Raw genomic sequence first — 16,748 nt, 5'->3', positions numbered from 1 at the left:
AAAAAAAGACGAGTATTAGGAGGGGCGGCACGGTGGTGCAGCAGGTAGTGTCGCAGTCACACAGCTCCTGGAGGTTGTGGGTTCGATTCCCGCTCCGGGTGACTGTCTGTGAGGAGTTGGTGTGTTCTCCCCGTGTCTGCGTGGGTTTCCTCCGGGTGCTCCGGTTTCCTCTCACAGTCCAAAAACACACGTTGCAGGTGGATTGGCGACTCAAAAGTGTCCGTAGGTGTGAATGTGTCTGTGTTGCCCTGTGAAGGACTGCCGTCCCCTCCAGGGTATATTCCCGCCTTGCGCCCGATGATTCCAGGTAGGCTCTGGACCCCCCGCGACCCTAAATTGGATAAGCAGCTACAGATAATGGATGGATGGAATATTAGGAGGAGTGTAGACTAACTCATTCACTTTCTCTTCTACAGCAAGTGACACCAATATTTAGATACTTAGCCTCATTTGATTTTGAAAACAGCAGATGGCGCCACTGCACAAGCCTGAGAAATTTTCTGAGAAACCAATTTGTAACTCGAGCGGTTTAGTTCGGTTCCACGTTCTGCAACTTACTTTTAACATCAAGTTAGCAGTCGAAATGAGTTCCACATTAATTAATACACATGAAAGAGCACACAACTCAGTATTACCTACCTATAGAACACGATCTTCAACGTTCGGAGGGCTGTCAACAATCCAAACATTTTTGGTTGAGCCAGTTAGTTTCTTACCCATTTAAGAGCCACTGTTGTGTACAAACACTAGATATTTTCCCAGCGAAATCAGACCAGCAAGCTTGAAAATGGGGGAAACATTCTCTGAATTTAATATAAAGTGTATTGGCAACACCGGATGTAAAGTTGCTCCTGTATTCAGAGAAGGGTCATGAGAAAACTTAATTTATCATTAAAAAAAACCTCAGGAGAACACATGTAAAACAAGCACATTTTATTCAGTAATACCATATATAATGCAATTGCATATCTTTGGCGAAAATAAACTTTATAAACATTTTTTGAACAGAGGTTAGCATACAAAAACAACAATGTTTGTCTGACAGACAGGAGAGACAGTAACAAACTGATACTGAGCTGGCAACTTGAGTTAGCAAAATGAGAGCAACACAGAAAATCATGTTTCATCATGTAATGGTGTCCTCACAAATATTGTGGACAGGGAAGGAGAATATGAAAATCAAAATACTTCCAAAATCCTATGAGAAAGAACAGACAACTATTGCAGACTGGAGGAATAAGTAGGGCACTGTGATTAATGGTGTCACGCTATACAGCACTCCAGGCTAAGCCATGTTGTTTCATCACTAAATATGGATGAAAATCAGAGACAAATCTGGATCTGATGTTACAAGTCTTGTCCATGTTTCAATTGGCAGTTTGTTCTCATTCACTATTTAATTAATCTAAATTCAATCAAAAACCAACATAATTCATCCACCATTTTGAACAAGGAACATAAATTTCTGGCTGAAAGGTCTCCTATGCTGTTGGCAGTTCATATGGCTGTCCACGAAAAAAGACAATTACATTAAAAACACTAGCAATGACTGAACTTTTACTTTGTGATAATTTTGTCAGAATGTTTTCAGAAAGATGGCACCTTTCCAGGGCCAAAATACATAATCTGTCACAATTTCTTAACAAAAAAGGGCACTAAATATTTGGCAGTAACTGAATGAAAGACACTCTCAGAAGGCATGCCATCAGTGATAAAAACACGTTTGGAACATGAACCTTGTTTTTCCCCCCACCACTCAGAACTGACTGTGTTGCTGAAAAAGTTTCAAACTAGCTACAGAACCTGATGATCTTTGAAAATCTAATGATTTTTGCTGTGAGAAGTCTTTGCCAAAATATATGCCCCAAATTTCTCCAAACACTAAGAGGAAGACAGCCTGTATTAACTCAATAAGCTGTATCTCTGGCAGTGACTAAATTGTGTAGGCACAGGTCATGGATTTCAAATGAACTACCCTTAAGCTTAACAATAAATGCCACACATTTGTAGTCTTTTATAAGTGTTCTATTTTGGCAGGACAACTTCTGTTGTATGACTGTAGAAACCAGAGCCTGCTTTACACATAAATAAATATGTGATAGTAATGATATTAGTCTCAGCTTTGAGCTCTGTACTACTGCTGTGCTTTTTAAAGGCAACGCTTACAAATGTGGGGACCTTATGCTTTCTCTGGTTTACGTTCAGAAGTTCTGCGTCTTTAAAAAAGGCAATGTTCACAATTTTAATAAACAAATTAATAATAAAAAAAAACAACACTTGGTATACTAGGCTCACTCTCTCTGCTCACATCACAGAAAAGGCATCTGGACTTTTTTTTTCAGACAACAGAGAGAACACCAACCAATCTACTGCTCTATAATATTTACTTATTTTTACTGTTTCTGATTACTTATGGTGGAACTGATGACGTATTCAGAAGAGCACTAACTGTATGACAGTGAACACAGACTGAAAATGCTACAATCAAACATACAAAACTAAACATCTCAAGTAATTAATTCATGCATTCATTATCTGTAACCGCTTATCCAGTTCAGGGTCGCGGTGGGTCCAGAGCCTACCTGGAATCATTGGGTGCAAGGTGGGAATACACCCTGGAGGGGGCGCCAGTCCTTCACAGGGCAACACAGACACACACACACTCACAGACACTTTTGAGTCGCCAATCCACCTACCAACATGTGTTTTTGGACTGTGGGAGGAAACCGGAGCACCCAGAGGAAACCCACACGGACAATGGGAGAACACACCAAATCCTCACAGACAGTCACACAGAGCAGGAATTGAACCCACAACTTCCAGGTCCCTGGAGCTGTGTGACTACGACACTACCTGCTGTGCCACCGTGCCGTAATTCAAACTGAATAAAAACTTACAGACGGGAAATTTCAACCATGTACAAAAAACCTTAAAAGATAAACAAACCAGATAGAACAGCTTTTCCCCACAATCGTAGGCGTTCTCTTTAATGTGGAACGTATTGAGTCTGTGTTTACTTTCATGCCATTAGCGCTCTGCCGAATTTAGAGTCAGGTCTACCTTAAGTAATATGGAAAGCAAAAATAAGTCAGTATTACCCACCTATGGGCCAGGGATACAGCCATATCCTCCTCAGATCCTCCTGGAGGTCTCTTCATTGTCTAGTTCCTCTGTTGTGACCAGAGAGAGAAAGACTAGCATACCAGACCAAGACCCTTTGTTTTTTTAAGCATTTATAGACAGCCTGGACAGCTAGCAAGTGGTGAGGAAACATCCTCAAGCTTTTATAAAAAGTCTTTGATTAAAATCATGAACATCTCCTTTAAATGATTCCGCACAAATATTAAACCCCTCTCGCTAGTCCATTTGGCAGGTAATTCAAACAAGCACTAATGTCAACTGTAGTACAGACTACAGACTCTTAAATTGTGTCATTCTGTAGAATGCAACAAGCCTGAATAAAGAGAAGATGTTTTATTTTTGGGAAAGATAAATATGGTATTTCCAAAAATTGTCCCAATCAAACATGTAGTAAACCAACATATATTTCCCCCTGAATGCCATTGGGTCATATGTCCAAGTAATGGGATGCTAATACTGCTACATCTGTGCTACAAGTTAAAACTAACACTCTTGTGCATTTAACTAGCATTACTTAAGTGATATGAAATGATATGAAAGTAAGGCTATACTCTGCATTAGTTAAACACCACAACCTACTCAAAATGTTGCATGGTACTAACAAAGCCATTGGTTTGAATGTGGTACTTTGGTAAGGTTCTTATGTCCTTATATGAATTAAATGTCCAGGATGGGTAGCTTGCATGTAGCACATATGAAGCAATATTCCTGTTTTGATTACTTAATCAAACTGTTACTCTGAATGGCAGTAATATTCAGGGACCAATGAGCATATCACAAAACCTGTTGACTTTGGAACTTGTCATTTAACCTCACACTAAGTGACATTTAACTCAGAGCTCATCCTTAAAGATCTATCATGCTTCTCTTGATTTTTGCTAGTATAATTATTATTTTTTTTACTATGTCCAATGAACTAGGCCTAATTGACAAAGAGCTTTTATAAATGAAGCATGTACTGAAGAAGTACTGACTGAACAAGTTTTAAAGCATTTTTTGTGTAATGTATAATTGTAATTTAAAGTTCAAACATTCTCTTGCGTTTTTGTTATTTTATGATAACAGTGTAGTATTAAAAAAAATAATTCTGTTAAATGAAAAATGACCTAGTAGAAGTAGAATGGCAAGCAATGCATTCATTATGAGTTCCATCAAGGGAAAAGAGCTGGCATTTTGGTTTAGAAGATTTAAATATTGGGTTTTAGATGTTAGTGACTGTGAATCATTGCTCTAAGACTGCAAGGTAAGCTCAGCTTCCCCTAAAATGTAAAAAAATAAGTGATCAGATATATATCGTTGTGTGTACATGTCATTGAATAAATATGCACTACAACGCGCTCAAGTTTTGTTCAGAATCAGCTTCTTATCACTGGTAAAGACGCGGCTTTCCTCTCAATCATTCCCGCAGTTTCACAGTGCTTTAAACAGCGTGGACACTGAGCGTCCACAGAGTTCAATAGCGAAGAAGCGAAGTGCAGCGAAACGAGACGAGTCATTGGATAAATGCTGGGCTTTGTCCCGCCCATCGGACGCTCAGTGTCTCTGGGGGTCTATGGGGCAGTGGGCTGGCCTCGGCTGGCCCGGATGCTCAGCTTCTGCATGATGATTGGATGATCTGTCTGAGGTTGAATCCCTTTTTGATTGACAGCGAAATGAGCGAATCAGCGATCCTTTGGTGTAAAGATCCGTGGGAGCACAGGTGGACACACTTCACATGGGCCAAGGCCGTTCAAACAGCCTAGCTCTGCTGGAAGTCCCTGGAAAAGACGCCTTGTTGGTACGACAGGGTCACAGATAATTTTCTTGAAAAGGAACGGAGGGTAGAATTTATGTATAAATAAACCGACACATTTTATGATGTAGGCCGATACTGAGCTTCCCCTCCTTGAAAGACCAGCATCCGCCACTGCTGTGAATGTAGCATTAATACTTTTTTTTCATATTTATTGTGGGTTTTTAAAAATTAATTATTTACAACATTTACCATAAAATTAAAAAAACGGCAGGAGAATGTTTGAAGTTTCAATGACAATTAAACCTTAAACAAAACCACTATAAAACATACCTAAACATTTACAAATGGACATACTTCCCATCCTGCCCTATACTTTGAGGGAAAAACAAGCTCAACAATCTTGACCATCAAAAACAATTGTGTATTCGACCATTTCTATTGCCTGGGTTAGGAAGAGATAACAGGAACCTACTACGCCTAAAGGAAATTATCATGTGTCAGAGCAGCTTTTCTTACGAAGGTCAATAATCTGTAGCCAATTCAGATTCAGGAGATATTTTCAGTGCATTAGTTGGAAAGTGCAGTCAAGCACATGTTAAACAAGCATGCACAAAGAAATATATACAAGCGTTGAATCATAGCTACCATGGCTGCCGATTTTGCATAGGTTGTAAACAGACAGGGAGAGGAAAAAACAATTGAAAAGATTTGCTCCTAAGTTCAGTTTCAGTTTGTGCACAAAAACACTGACAAAGAAAAGGAAGAGAAAACACCAGTGGTAAAAAGGCAGTAGAAGAGAAAGAGGCAGGTTCATGTGACAAAGTCAAATTCTTTCTTTAAGGATAAAGGCTCTATAATAAATCAGTTTAGGATGAAGGCTCAATTTTAAAAGAACACTAGGCAGTATTTTTACCTTATAATTACAGCTTTAACATAACGGTGATTCTCCACAGACCTCTAATAGAGAGAATAGAGCCTCTGTTGTTGCTATTCCTCTCTCAGCACTACAGAAACGTCACTATGTAACATTTGGAGAAGGGTAGGAAACTGCCCTCTACTCCCTCCTCTTCCTCACGCAGCTGTAGGGGGAGACCAGACCATGATCTATCCTTATATTAATCTTAATTAGTGTACCTTTAAATTCTCCCAGTGGCACTCCAACATGTCAATCAAGTTCATTTTTTGATCCAATACCATCAAATTAAATTAGGTATTTTGCCAATAAAAAAAAAGCCACAGCTGATTCACACCACTTTCATCCCCACTGATTCCTAACACTGGTAGGGGAACTAAAGCAGACCAAGACAACTAGTAATGCCAACAGGTAAGTCAGATGATAATTATTGCATTTCTCTTTGTATGATAGATGACAGAGGACACTTGGTCTACACAAAGAAAAAAAAAAAAAAAAAAAAAAAAAAAATATATATATATATATATTTTTTTTTTTTTTTTTTTTTTTTTGAGTATTTTTTTTTAATCAACTAGTGCTTAGTAATTCAATAGTGGGACAAAGATGTGGTAAGTTCCATGTAGGTGATAGACATGCATTCATTCTCTCTATAAACACCAAGTTCACTTGGAAAAAGGAGGACACTGATTTGAAGAGGAAGCATGCAAAAAAGCCTGAATGGTTATTTAAAAAAAAAAAAATAAAAAAAAAAAAACCCAAAACTTCCATAAAGCTTGATCCTACACTTTCAGGAAGGCGTGTGCATGTTTGCCATGTGAAACACGCACACTACGACAATCTCACTTTTGTCTGTCCTCACACAAAAGGCTTCATATGGCTTAGTTCTCCTGTGTGAATGGTACTATTGCCATAGCTTGAGTTGGGAAGAGTGATTATCTTATAGAAAAACAATGGGCTTAACATAATCTGGGGGAAAAACATAATCTGATGAGGGAAAAAAAAAAAAAAAAAAAAAAAGGTGAAGAGGCACAATCACCGTGACACAGTCCAGGGGTCAGGAGAATGGGTGAGAGGAGCACATAGTCTAAGCATGCACATGCCTCATTTCTGATGCTTTCCTGTTGTTTTGCTGTTGGAGACCATGGCTGTGCGCTTAGACAGGTCCAGGCAGGAGCGAATGCCGGCCAGGTGCAGGAGGGACCCGGCCGCCTCCTTCAGCTCCTCATCCAGCTCAGGCCTCGCATCGCGTCTTGCCCTCTTGCAGGGAGCTGGGCACTTCAGGCTGGCTGGGCGCTGGGGGCTCATTGTGGGCCGTTGAGGGCCATGTTCCTCCTCTGAGTCCTCATCGCTGTGGAATCCCTCACTGCCAGCTCGCCGAACCTGAGCCACGTCACCACCAGCACCACCACCACCAACACCCTCTTCCAAAGAAAACAGTGAGGGTGAAGAGGAAGAGGAGGAAGAACGGGAGGGGCAGCGCTGAAAAGAGGAGCTGCTGTAGTTGTGGTCCTGCTTGGGGTCACTGCTCACCAGGACTGAATCAGTCCGGGATAAATCCATGGGGCTGTCGGGGTTGCCTGGAATCAAAACATGGAAAATTATTAGTCCATCAGGCCTGCATGTAATAATACATTGCCAAAAACTGCAAGTTAATTTATGCACCATTTTTAGCATGGAGACTAGAAAATAGCTGAACGGAAATGCAGTAAAAGCAATGAAAATGCAGTAAAAGCAATGAAAATTATGCTTGTCACTATTATGTTATCAAGTTATTGTATAATATATGGACATTGCCTCAATAAATGATCATCGCAGTCCAAGAAAAACATATATTCTCCATTTTTGTCCATTTTTAGTTTACTACATTATTTGAACACAGCAGCTGTCCTTCACATTGTATGAAAATTGTATGATGAATGGACAAACAGAAATGCTTTTCTCCTGCAAAATTACTATTTTAGAGATACACGATTTTCTGTGGACAGTGGCATTTTGCTGAATTTTGCTCATTTTGTTTATTTGCATATTAGCTTACATAAGAATGAATGTCTCTAATATTTTAGCCAGTCACTCTGTTTTGTTCTCTGGTCATCCTAATCTGTAATCCAATATGTGGATTTGTATTTTGTTTGTTTTATATATTTAGGACATTTAAACATTTTGGTATTCCAATTCCATTGCCTGAATAATACTAAGTTTTTGCTAAAAGTTCTTTGATCTTTAATGGTGTTTAATTGCTTTATTATTTTATTACATTTTCATTATATCAGTGAATGACAAAAAATCATGGCAGGCTTAATGACCACAAAAATGCTTCAACCAAGGCATGTCTGTTAAGGAGTCTTCTGATAGCATACTTGGCTCTGAGAGTGATTAAGTTTCATTAGTGCTCCAGAAGACTACAGTGATATGCTTAATGAGGATAAAGATTTGTGAAGAGAGAGCAACACTAATTAGACTGTGGTTATACGGGTTACAGCTTGAGTCTAAGGTCTTGAAAGGTCTCAAAAAATTGGAATATCATGGAAAAGTTCAATTTTGTTCAGAAAAATATTGATATCTGTCATATTTATATATAATGATAAATAAATAATTTATAATTTATATAATTAATAATAATAAATATTTTACATTTATTTTAAATAAAGTGACATGCTTACAACCTGCAATTATAGCATTATAGCTCATGAACATCAGGAACCCAGTTTGTCAAGTTGTTAGTATATTTGAGTAAATTACTATTCAGACAGTATAAATACAGTGCATTTTTGTCTAATTCAGCACACTCAACTACAATCATGGGAAAAACTGGTCACTTTACAGTTGTCCAGAAGACAATCACTAACACCCACAACAAGGACTGTAAGCCCCAGAAGGTCACTGCTGGAATAGCAGAGTGCTTTATCCAAGCATATTAATGGAAAGTTTACTGGAAGGGGAAAATGTTGTATGGAAATTACTCAAGGTGGAACAGGGATGACCGCAGCTTTGAGAGGATTGTTAAGAAAAGCCTATTCAAGAACTTGCGAGAGCTTCACAAGGAGTGGACTGAGGGTAGAGTCAGTGCATCAAGAGCCACCACATGTCTCCAGGAAAGAGTGTTGGTCCACTCTGTTCTATCAAGTCCAAAATCAGTACAACTGTCTATCAGGAGATTGTAGAGCACGTCATGCTTCCATCTGTTGACGAGCTTTACGGAGGCGCCGATTTCTTTTCCCAACGTGAATCGGGAACATGCCCCCAAAACTACAATAGATACTTTTAAATAAGATCCCTCTAAGATTAGAATGAATACAAATATACAATTCAAAGTACTGATTGCACAGTCCTACCTAGGAACATTTGTATCAAGATTGCAGCCTAAGCTCTGGGATGGAAGCAGTCTGTCAATAGGAACTCATAAAAACATTTCACAAACTTGTTCTTGAGGAAGTATTTACAGGTACCATCCAAAACAGAGTCTGACTAACAGATGTTTGTTTAATTAAATAAAAATCAAATTTTCTAGTGGAATACAGCAAACCTATGGAATGGATGGGCTGCAGTGAAAACATCAGGAATAAAATCTGAATATAAGCATTTTTTCCTAATATTCTGCACTGGCAAAAACACCTTTACTACAGAGAGATACCTGTAGATTTCTGATGACTGCTTATAGACAGATGCCTGTAGTGCTTGGATAAAATGAAGGGGGTGGGGACCTGTGCAGATATCACAGGGATGGGAATAAGCAGTTGCTAATTTGAGGTTTAATTATGTGATGGTGAAAAAAGAAATTTTAGAGGACTGATCACTCATAAGAGAAACAAATGCCAAGACCAGGGATGCAGAGAAGGAATAAAAGAAAAAAAATGAGGAAGGCTTTCTCTTACAGGGGTCGATGTGGTGACCAGGGGTGGAGTTTAAGAGCATCATAGCAGTGGCAGCGTCAATGTCAGACTCTGGAGGGGGAAAAAAAAGAGAGAGAAAATGCATGGCATTCAGCAATCTAAGCTCTGTGCATGTAGGAGAAAGGGAAGCATCAGGGGGCTGGTGTTTCTCAGTTCCCATGCCACCCTTCAGAAACCTTGAATTATTCATTAGCAACCAGATAGAGAAGAGTCAACTGCCTCCGTAGTCAAGGTTACTGAGAGTGGGACTACTGAGAGCTATACGACACTCATGTGAGACTACAGGGAACAGTCCACATAGGCTTTCTTTTAAAAGTCTTTTTCTTAGATCAAGTTAATACCTGGAATAAACATCCATCTGGACTGATCTGTTCAACAAGATGCGCAGGCATTTACATCTGGTGTTCCATGAGCCTAAAATGCATCTTCAGTGACAGTGATTGAATTAGAATTGAAAGAGGGGGTGTTGCATATATTTACTACATTAGCCTCTTGCTGCATATGTTGTCAGACAAAAATGTATGACAAGTGCATGCAAATATATGGGCTGTTACAAACATTTACACCACATGGACTGCTAAATTAGTAGTGCATAAACAAATGGGAAATAAGATGAAGAAAAAGCTATGTTGAATAAGGCTTTTTAATAAGGCTGTTGGGAATATAGCAGGAAGCTAGTTCAGGGGTTTAAAGCGGGTTTTGTGTAATGTGTAACTGTAAATCAAATTGCAAACATTCTCCTGCACTTTTGGTCCTTTTTCAGCAACTGTTGCAAAAATTAAAATTAAATAAAAAAAATTAAAAATCACAATAGTCAATTATATTCAATAAGAAATAAAAATTACTAAAAATAATGTAGTTTGAAAATTGCATTTATGGAATGGGATTTATTGGTCACTGCATTTGTCCAAGGAAAAAAATCGCTGTTAAAGCATGTGCATCGATTTGTGCTGTTCCTGGTGATAATATTGTATCAAAAATGTGTGAGATTTGGTTTGGGCGATTTAATAGATTTAAATAGTGATTCTGATGGTAGCAATTTTGAATGTAGCATAATCTTTATTTTAATAAAATCACAATTGTCATTTATAATAATACTCAAGTTACCATAAAATGACAAAAGAGAGTGTGAGAATATTAGAATTTTAATTACGATTATATGTTATAAAAACACCTATTATATCAAAAAATGTGCAAGTTATAAGTGTGAGGAATAACATATATATAGGGCTGTAGCTTTCTAGTCTAAGAATGCAAGTCTTTGTATTAGTCCAGTTGGCGACATCCTAGGGAAGCCTTTCTCAACCCTGATTCTGGAGTACCACTATTTTGCATGTTGTAATGTGCTCTCTGTGCTGACACATCCCCTTTGACACAGCAGAGACTTGTTAATTAGTGCATTAGTTATATCAGTGGTATTAGCAGCATGAAAACAAAAATGTATAGGGCAGTGGTGGTCCATGACCAGGATTGAGAAAAGATGTCCTAGAGGGGCTAGAAAAGCAACTCTCATTGATTGATCTAGAAACTGCCTGAGACTTGTTTCCAATCATTCAAATATTCCCCCACCCAGATAGTAAACTCATTATCATTGACAAAAAAAATCTGAAACTGATCAGAAGAAAAAAATATTTGTAAAATACTGCTGCTTGAAACTTGACACTTAGTGGATTACAGACGTTTTTCTTCAGAGAGCTCAACAATGTGAGTTTTAGATCGATTCAATACAGATTTTCGCTGTCACACAACTCCAGGGTCCTGGAGTTCGAGGCCCACCTCGGGTTATAGTCTGTGAGGAGTTTGGTGTGTTTTCCCTGTGTCACACACTCGCACTTCCACCTTTGGACACTTTTATATAATTAATCCACCTAACAACATGTTTTTTTGGACTGTGGAAAGAAACTCACACAGGGAGACAACACCAATCTTTTCACAGACAGCCACCCTTCAATTTAGTGAAAGGCTTGGTTTCCTTGCAGTGAGTGTCCATTTTGAGTTTCCAGTTGTAGAATTTTTTTAAGGCATTGGTTCCATTAATAAATATGCTATATCTTACACCTGTTAATTTACATAGGGTATGTCCTTGTGCAAAGTGCAAAACTGAAAAACGTTTTTCGTGCCTTCTGGCATTGTAAAATTCTTAATTCAATGGGCCAGTCCCTCTCCACAATATCTTGGGCAATGGCAAATCTGCGTCCCTTGGAAATGTTGACCTATGCAGTGATTTATTGCAGTAGTTCCCAAAGTGGGGGGCGTAGAGCTATTGCAGGGTGGGCTTGGCAAAGCAAATGAGCTTTGCAAGTTTGAGCACTGCTAGCAAAAGATGGACACAACTCCAAAGGGAAAACAAGAGAATTTGCAGAGCAAATGTGCAGGTTTTAGGCTTTTTTCTCTCAGGAAGCTATTTTATAATTTATTTATTGTGCAGGGAAACAATTAGGAGCAAATCCATTAAAATCCATTAATAATCAGACTAAAAGCACAATTGGAATAAAATACATCCATGTATACACCTCAGGCAGAATAGAGTAGTCTGAATGAGGTTATTCCGATTACATTTTCTATCCGATTGAACGAGGTGGGTAATCCTTTAAATAATCTGTTAAATAGAAGAATAATAGGCATGTAAAGCCATGTATCTGATTAGTTCACTCAAAACGCAGAAACTAGAGTGTTCACTAGACCTAGAAAATTTGACCACATCACCCCAGTTCTCTCATACCTACACTGGCTACCCATTAAATTTTGTATTGACTATAAAATACTCCTCTTAGCTTATAAATCTGTAAATGGTTTAGATCCGCAGTATCTTACTGAACTCCTCATACCTTATCTCCCATCATGTACATCTACTCTTATTTCCACGCATTAAGAAAAACAATGCAGGAGGAAGAGCCTTTTCTCACAAAGCTAAATCTAGATAGAAAACCTATTTTTTCACACAAGCTTTTGGTTAATCACTCACTTTCAAGTTACTCTTTCTGTACTGGTGTTAGAGCTGGTTTTCATATCATCTCTAGTTTGTATTAACCCTGTCTTACTACCATAGTTACAGCTTTTTTTAGTTAGCTCTCTGGCAACCACCAACTGCACTCTCTTTCTCTATTCTGCTTGTCTGTTGCTGGGTTCTCTTGCTTGGCCCATGGACACTTTTTGCAGGGCAATTTTGCCCCTGCTTTACAATGAACCTACTAACCCCTTTGTCTGGTTTTCTTTCTCTTGTCTCCCTCATGCCTCGAGATGTCCTGTTCCTAATGGTGTTGCACTGATCCAGCCCCGGACTCTGTGTACCCTGTACAAAATCTCGGCCTCATCTCATCCTCAGCATCATACTTGGCCATGCAAGGATGCTGTTTTATTAACTCTGCACCTGCTTTTAGCCTCCCACAGAATCACTGACCACCTCTTCCTTTCTCCCTCATATATTACTAATATTTTACCTTCAGATTACTATAACTTACTATCAGTTTACATGTACTTCAGTTTTGTTATCTATTGTGCTCTCTGGTGTTGACCTGAGAAGGATGGGTTCCCCCGTATGGGTCTTGGTTCTTCCCAAGGTTTCTTGCTTGTGCGCTGAGGGAGTTTTTCTTTGCCACTGTTGCCCTTGGCTTGCTCATAGGACGCTTGGACCCAGATCTCTGTAAAGCTGATTTGTGATAACTTTCTGTTGTGAAAAGTGCTATATAAATAAAATTTGACTTATTGATCAACTCACATAGAATCATAAAAGACAGCCATGTCATATGGAAATTCTGCTTCCACTCAGAGTCTGTGAAGTCCTTCAGTGCTCCTCTCTTCTAATACTCAGAAGGGGTTTTAAGGCAAAAAGAAGCTATTATATAGAGTGGAGTGTACCCTGAATCTATAATCGGAATAATCTTTTTTGTAAAGTTTAACAAAAAGATGTGCAGATGTAATTTATATGTCAGAAAGTCAGTAATGGTGAGATGTGTCCGTGTATTTGTGTCGTTATAGGGACAGACAAGATGACTTTCTGTTTGTTAAATATATAGTAGAAAACAAAAGGCTGGGACACAGTAACATTCTACAATCACAAAGAAGAGACTGTGATAAACATTACCTCAAAAACGTTCAACACATTTTTGTTAGAGGCTCCAGTAAAACACTGAGCTGCTCCCCGCGGTCAATGGTGGACTTACAGCGCTGAAGCGGCGCGAGTGTGTCCCAATTCAGCTTTCAACTCTCTGGCCCCTTGAACACGCATTATTTAGGTTCCAAAAAGAGTACTTGTCCAGGGAAAAGAGCACCTATGGTCACCACCGAGCGGTTCCAAACTTAGTTCACGAACTGAAATGAAATATGGCTGAACTAACAACAGACGTGTAGTGGCGCCACCTTACGTTCTCTCTGTGAAATACAGCTAAATTGACAGTCCCTACTCGTGCATGCGTATTTCAACATTAGGTGTCACTCATACATTCAGCGCATATGCTTCTTCTATGCTGGCCTGGCAGACAGTCTGACAAACGTTATGTTCAATAAAGAAATATCAGCAGGTAAAAAAATTTAAATGAGTTGTTTTTCCATCAATTAAAACAACTACTTTTGCAAATGAACTTCAGATGACAAGGGAAGCATCAAAAACGAATGAGATGAAGAGATGGAGAGTGGGTTTTTACAGTCATTTGTATCAAAAACACACTTTATATCAAAATCTTGATTTAATATTTATTTTTTGGGGGCATATGTATGGTTTCTGTGGTATAGAGCTTGTTTTTAATTATTTAAGGGGAAAGTAAAATGCTTTGTGGCCTCTGATGTTTGCCCAGTGCTGTGTACATGTGCAATTTTCTACAAATGCACTAGTGGTCCTAAAGAGTGAAAACAAGAGAAGAGGATGAAGAATCGGAGGAACAAATTCAAAAAACCCTTTCTATGTTTGCACATTTGCACTTTAACAATCAAAATTTTCCATCTCATCCAAGCCTAAAACATTTTTTGCGATATTTGGGTGTTTTTGTGAATTTTAGGCCCATTCTATTTGCATTTATGTTCATAATGCGCAAACACTCTGTGGATGTAAAAACCTGCTTATGACAGAGGAGTCTTGTATACAACCACAAAAGTCATCATAAAAAAGAGTTTTAAAAACTTTCTATACATCCAGTAGACACCCACAATGTCAGCTATTTCACATATTTCTACATCTTCCTGTTCACGCGAAGGTTTAATCAGAAATTAAACCGACAAAAAGCTGACAGGATAAAGTCTGTTTTATGTCCAGAACAACTGAAATTTGTGTTCTCACATACAGCTCTTCCATGTAATACGTAGAAATGTTCAGGGTTGTTACGCATATCTGAAAGGGGCTTTTCCAAAGCACTGGCAAAGACCATAGTTCTACCAGTCTTTTTGTCTGAGAATCATTACAGCATACCACTGGCCTGTAAACATGTAAGATGTAATGTAGAATGAACAAAACAAGAAAAGCCTCACCTTTGAGAGAGCAGCCCTGAAGAAAGAGATTACGGGAAGGGGAGAAGGCACTGTCAGACAGAAAGTCAGGGAGAGAGAAGAATAGGTCAGGCAGTTAAGAACAGAGCAACACAGAGCGCAATTCAACTTTAGGTGTATGTGTCTATGTATAAGTATATGTGCACGTTCATCTCACCTAGGTGGGGAAGCAGGAGGTGTACAGAAGCCATGGGGTGCAGGGAAGTGCTGTTTTTTCAGGGCTTGGATGAGATTAGGTCGGTACTCAGGGTCCACACACCACAAAGATCCCTTTCCATTTACCTGACACGGTCCAAAACAAGCAGTTTAAGAACAGATCCCATATTTGCCAATGGTTACTTATTTCTGTTTCCTTTCCTTCGGTTAAGAAGATATTTTTGTATAACAAACAAGGTATTTTGGTAACAAACAAGACATCTCCATTTTAAAAAAAAACACCTCATATTACTTACTATTAGAGATGTCAATGTTAACACATTAAAACATGTGATTAATCTGGAGACTTTAAAGCATTAATATTTTTTAATAAACAATTTTACTAAATGTGGCCATTACGTCATGGCCCATAATTCATTTGTTTTACAGAGTGTAGTGATGTGGTAGCTGTTTCATTAGGCGATCTAAAAACAACATCGCAAAAACGTATATTACAATGTTTGTAATGCTTAAATATGGATTAAATATGATACCTAGCTCTCACTTTTACTATCTCTCTCTTTCTCTCTGTGTGCACATACACACAAAAAAAATGCTGATGTGAGAATTTCTGCATTTTTTTTTTTTTTTTTTTTTTTTGCTGTGCCTGGCTTAATCCACACATTTATCTCCTATAAAGTTGTTCTAGCTGGGATATGGAGGTGTTTTATTGTCTGAGCTGTGAGCTGCTATCATGGTATAAAAACTACTTTGAAATGCTATATTATAGTATAAATGACAGACTCCTCTATCCAGTTTGGTTGGTCATGCATACCACCATACATATTAGTTTTATGTCCTTTCCAAAAAAATAAAGACAAGGAAATACTATCATTTTAACATGCAATTAAATCATGATTAATCACAGAATTGAATTGACTTACACCACCAATTACTATATACAGATTTTTGTAAAACATTTTTGAGACCAGTGCAACATCTTATGCACACCAAATGAAGCCAAGAGAGTCAGCGAGAGAGGGAGAGAGAGCAAGATGATGATGTTTCACTGGGACTAGGAGGGATGATGTTTCCCAGTCCTTAAGGGGGTCATCCACTGGAAAGTTACAGCATAGAGAGAGACAATCTGAAACCCATGCTTCACAGTAAAAGAGACCTGGTGTCAAATGACAATGTTGGGCATCAACTGCCATGACAACAACACTTTCTTCTTGTTTATGAACAGACTAGTAATCTGAGTCAAGATTATAGCCCTTTTTCCACCGCCTATACTTTTATTACCAGAAAAATATTAACTAGACTTGGTTCAGGGCAAAAAATTCAAACTGAAAAAAAGAATTTACATTTTAACATCAAGTAATTCTAAGACAGATGTAACTGGAAATACATGGCAAATGATTTGATATCAACAATAAAATTTCATTGCTTTTCAAAA

General features: G+C 38.4%; 1 protein-coding gene across 2 annotated transcripts in view; it reads right to left on the bottom strand.

Moving 5' to 3' along the window:
* Positions 1 to 6,827: 6,827 nt before the first annotated feature.
* foxn2a (forkhead box N2a) overlaps positions 6,828 to 16,748 on the bottom strand; it is a 34,754-nt gene continuing 24,833 nt past the window's right edge. The window contains exons 3-6 of one of the 2 annotated variants that reach the window (XM_066679892.1): positions 15,315 to 15,439; positions 15,140 to 15,189; positions 9,662 to 9,730; positions 6,828 to 7,366 (exon numbers count right to left, since the gene is read on the bottom strand). In XM_066679892.1, the coding sequence (XP_066535989.1) occupies positions 6,891 to 7,366; positions 9,662 to 9,730; positions 15,140 to 15,189; positions 15,315 to 15,439 (720 nt within the window). In that variant the 3' untranslated portion in view covers positions 6,828 to 6,890. The remainder of the gene's footprint in view (positions 7,367 to 9,661; positions 9,731 to 15,139; positions 15,190 to 15,314; positions 15,440 to 16,748) is intronic. The other variant, XM_066679893.1, reaches the window with a different exon arrangement.

The sequence above is a fragment of the Hoplias malabaricus genome, chromosome 8 (genome assembly GCF_029633855.1).
Source record: "Hoplias malabaricus isolate fHopMal1 chromosome 8, fHopMal1.hap1, whole genome shotgun sequence".
Lineage (NCBI taxonomy): Eukaryota > Metazoa > Chordata > Actinopteri > Characiformes > Erythrinidae > Hoplias > Hoplias malabaricus.
The sequence above is the reverse complement of the archived record's forward strand: the minus strand, read 5'-3'. Positions and strand labels throughout refer to the sequence as shown.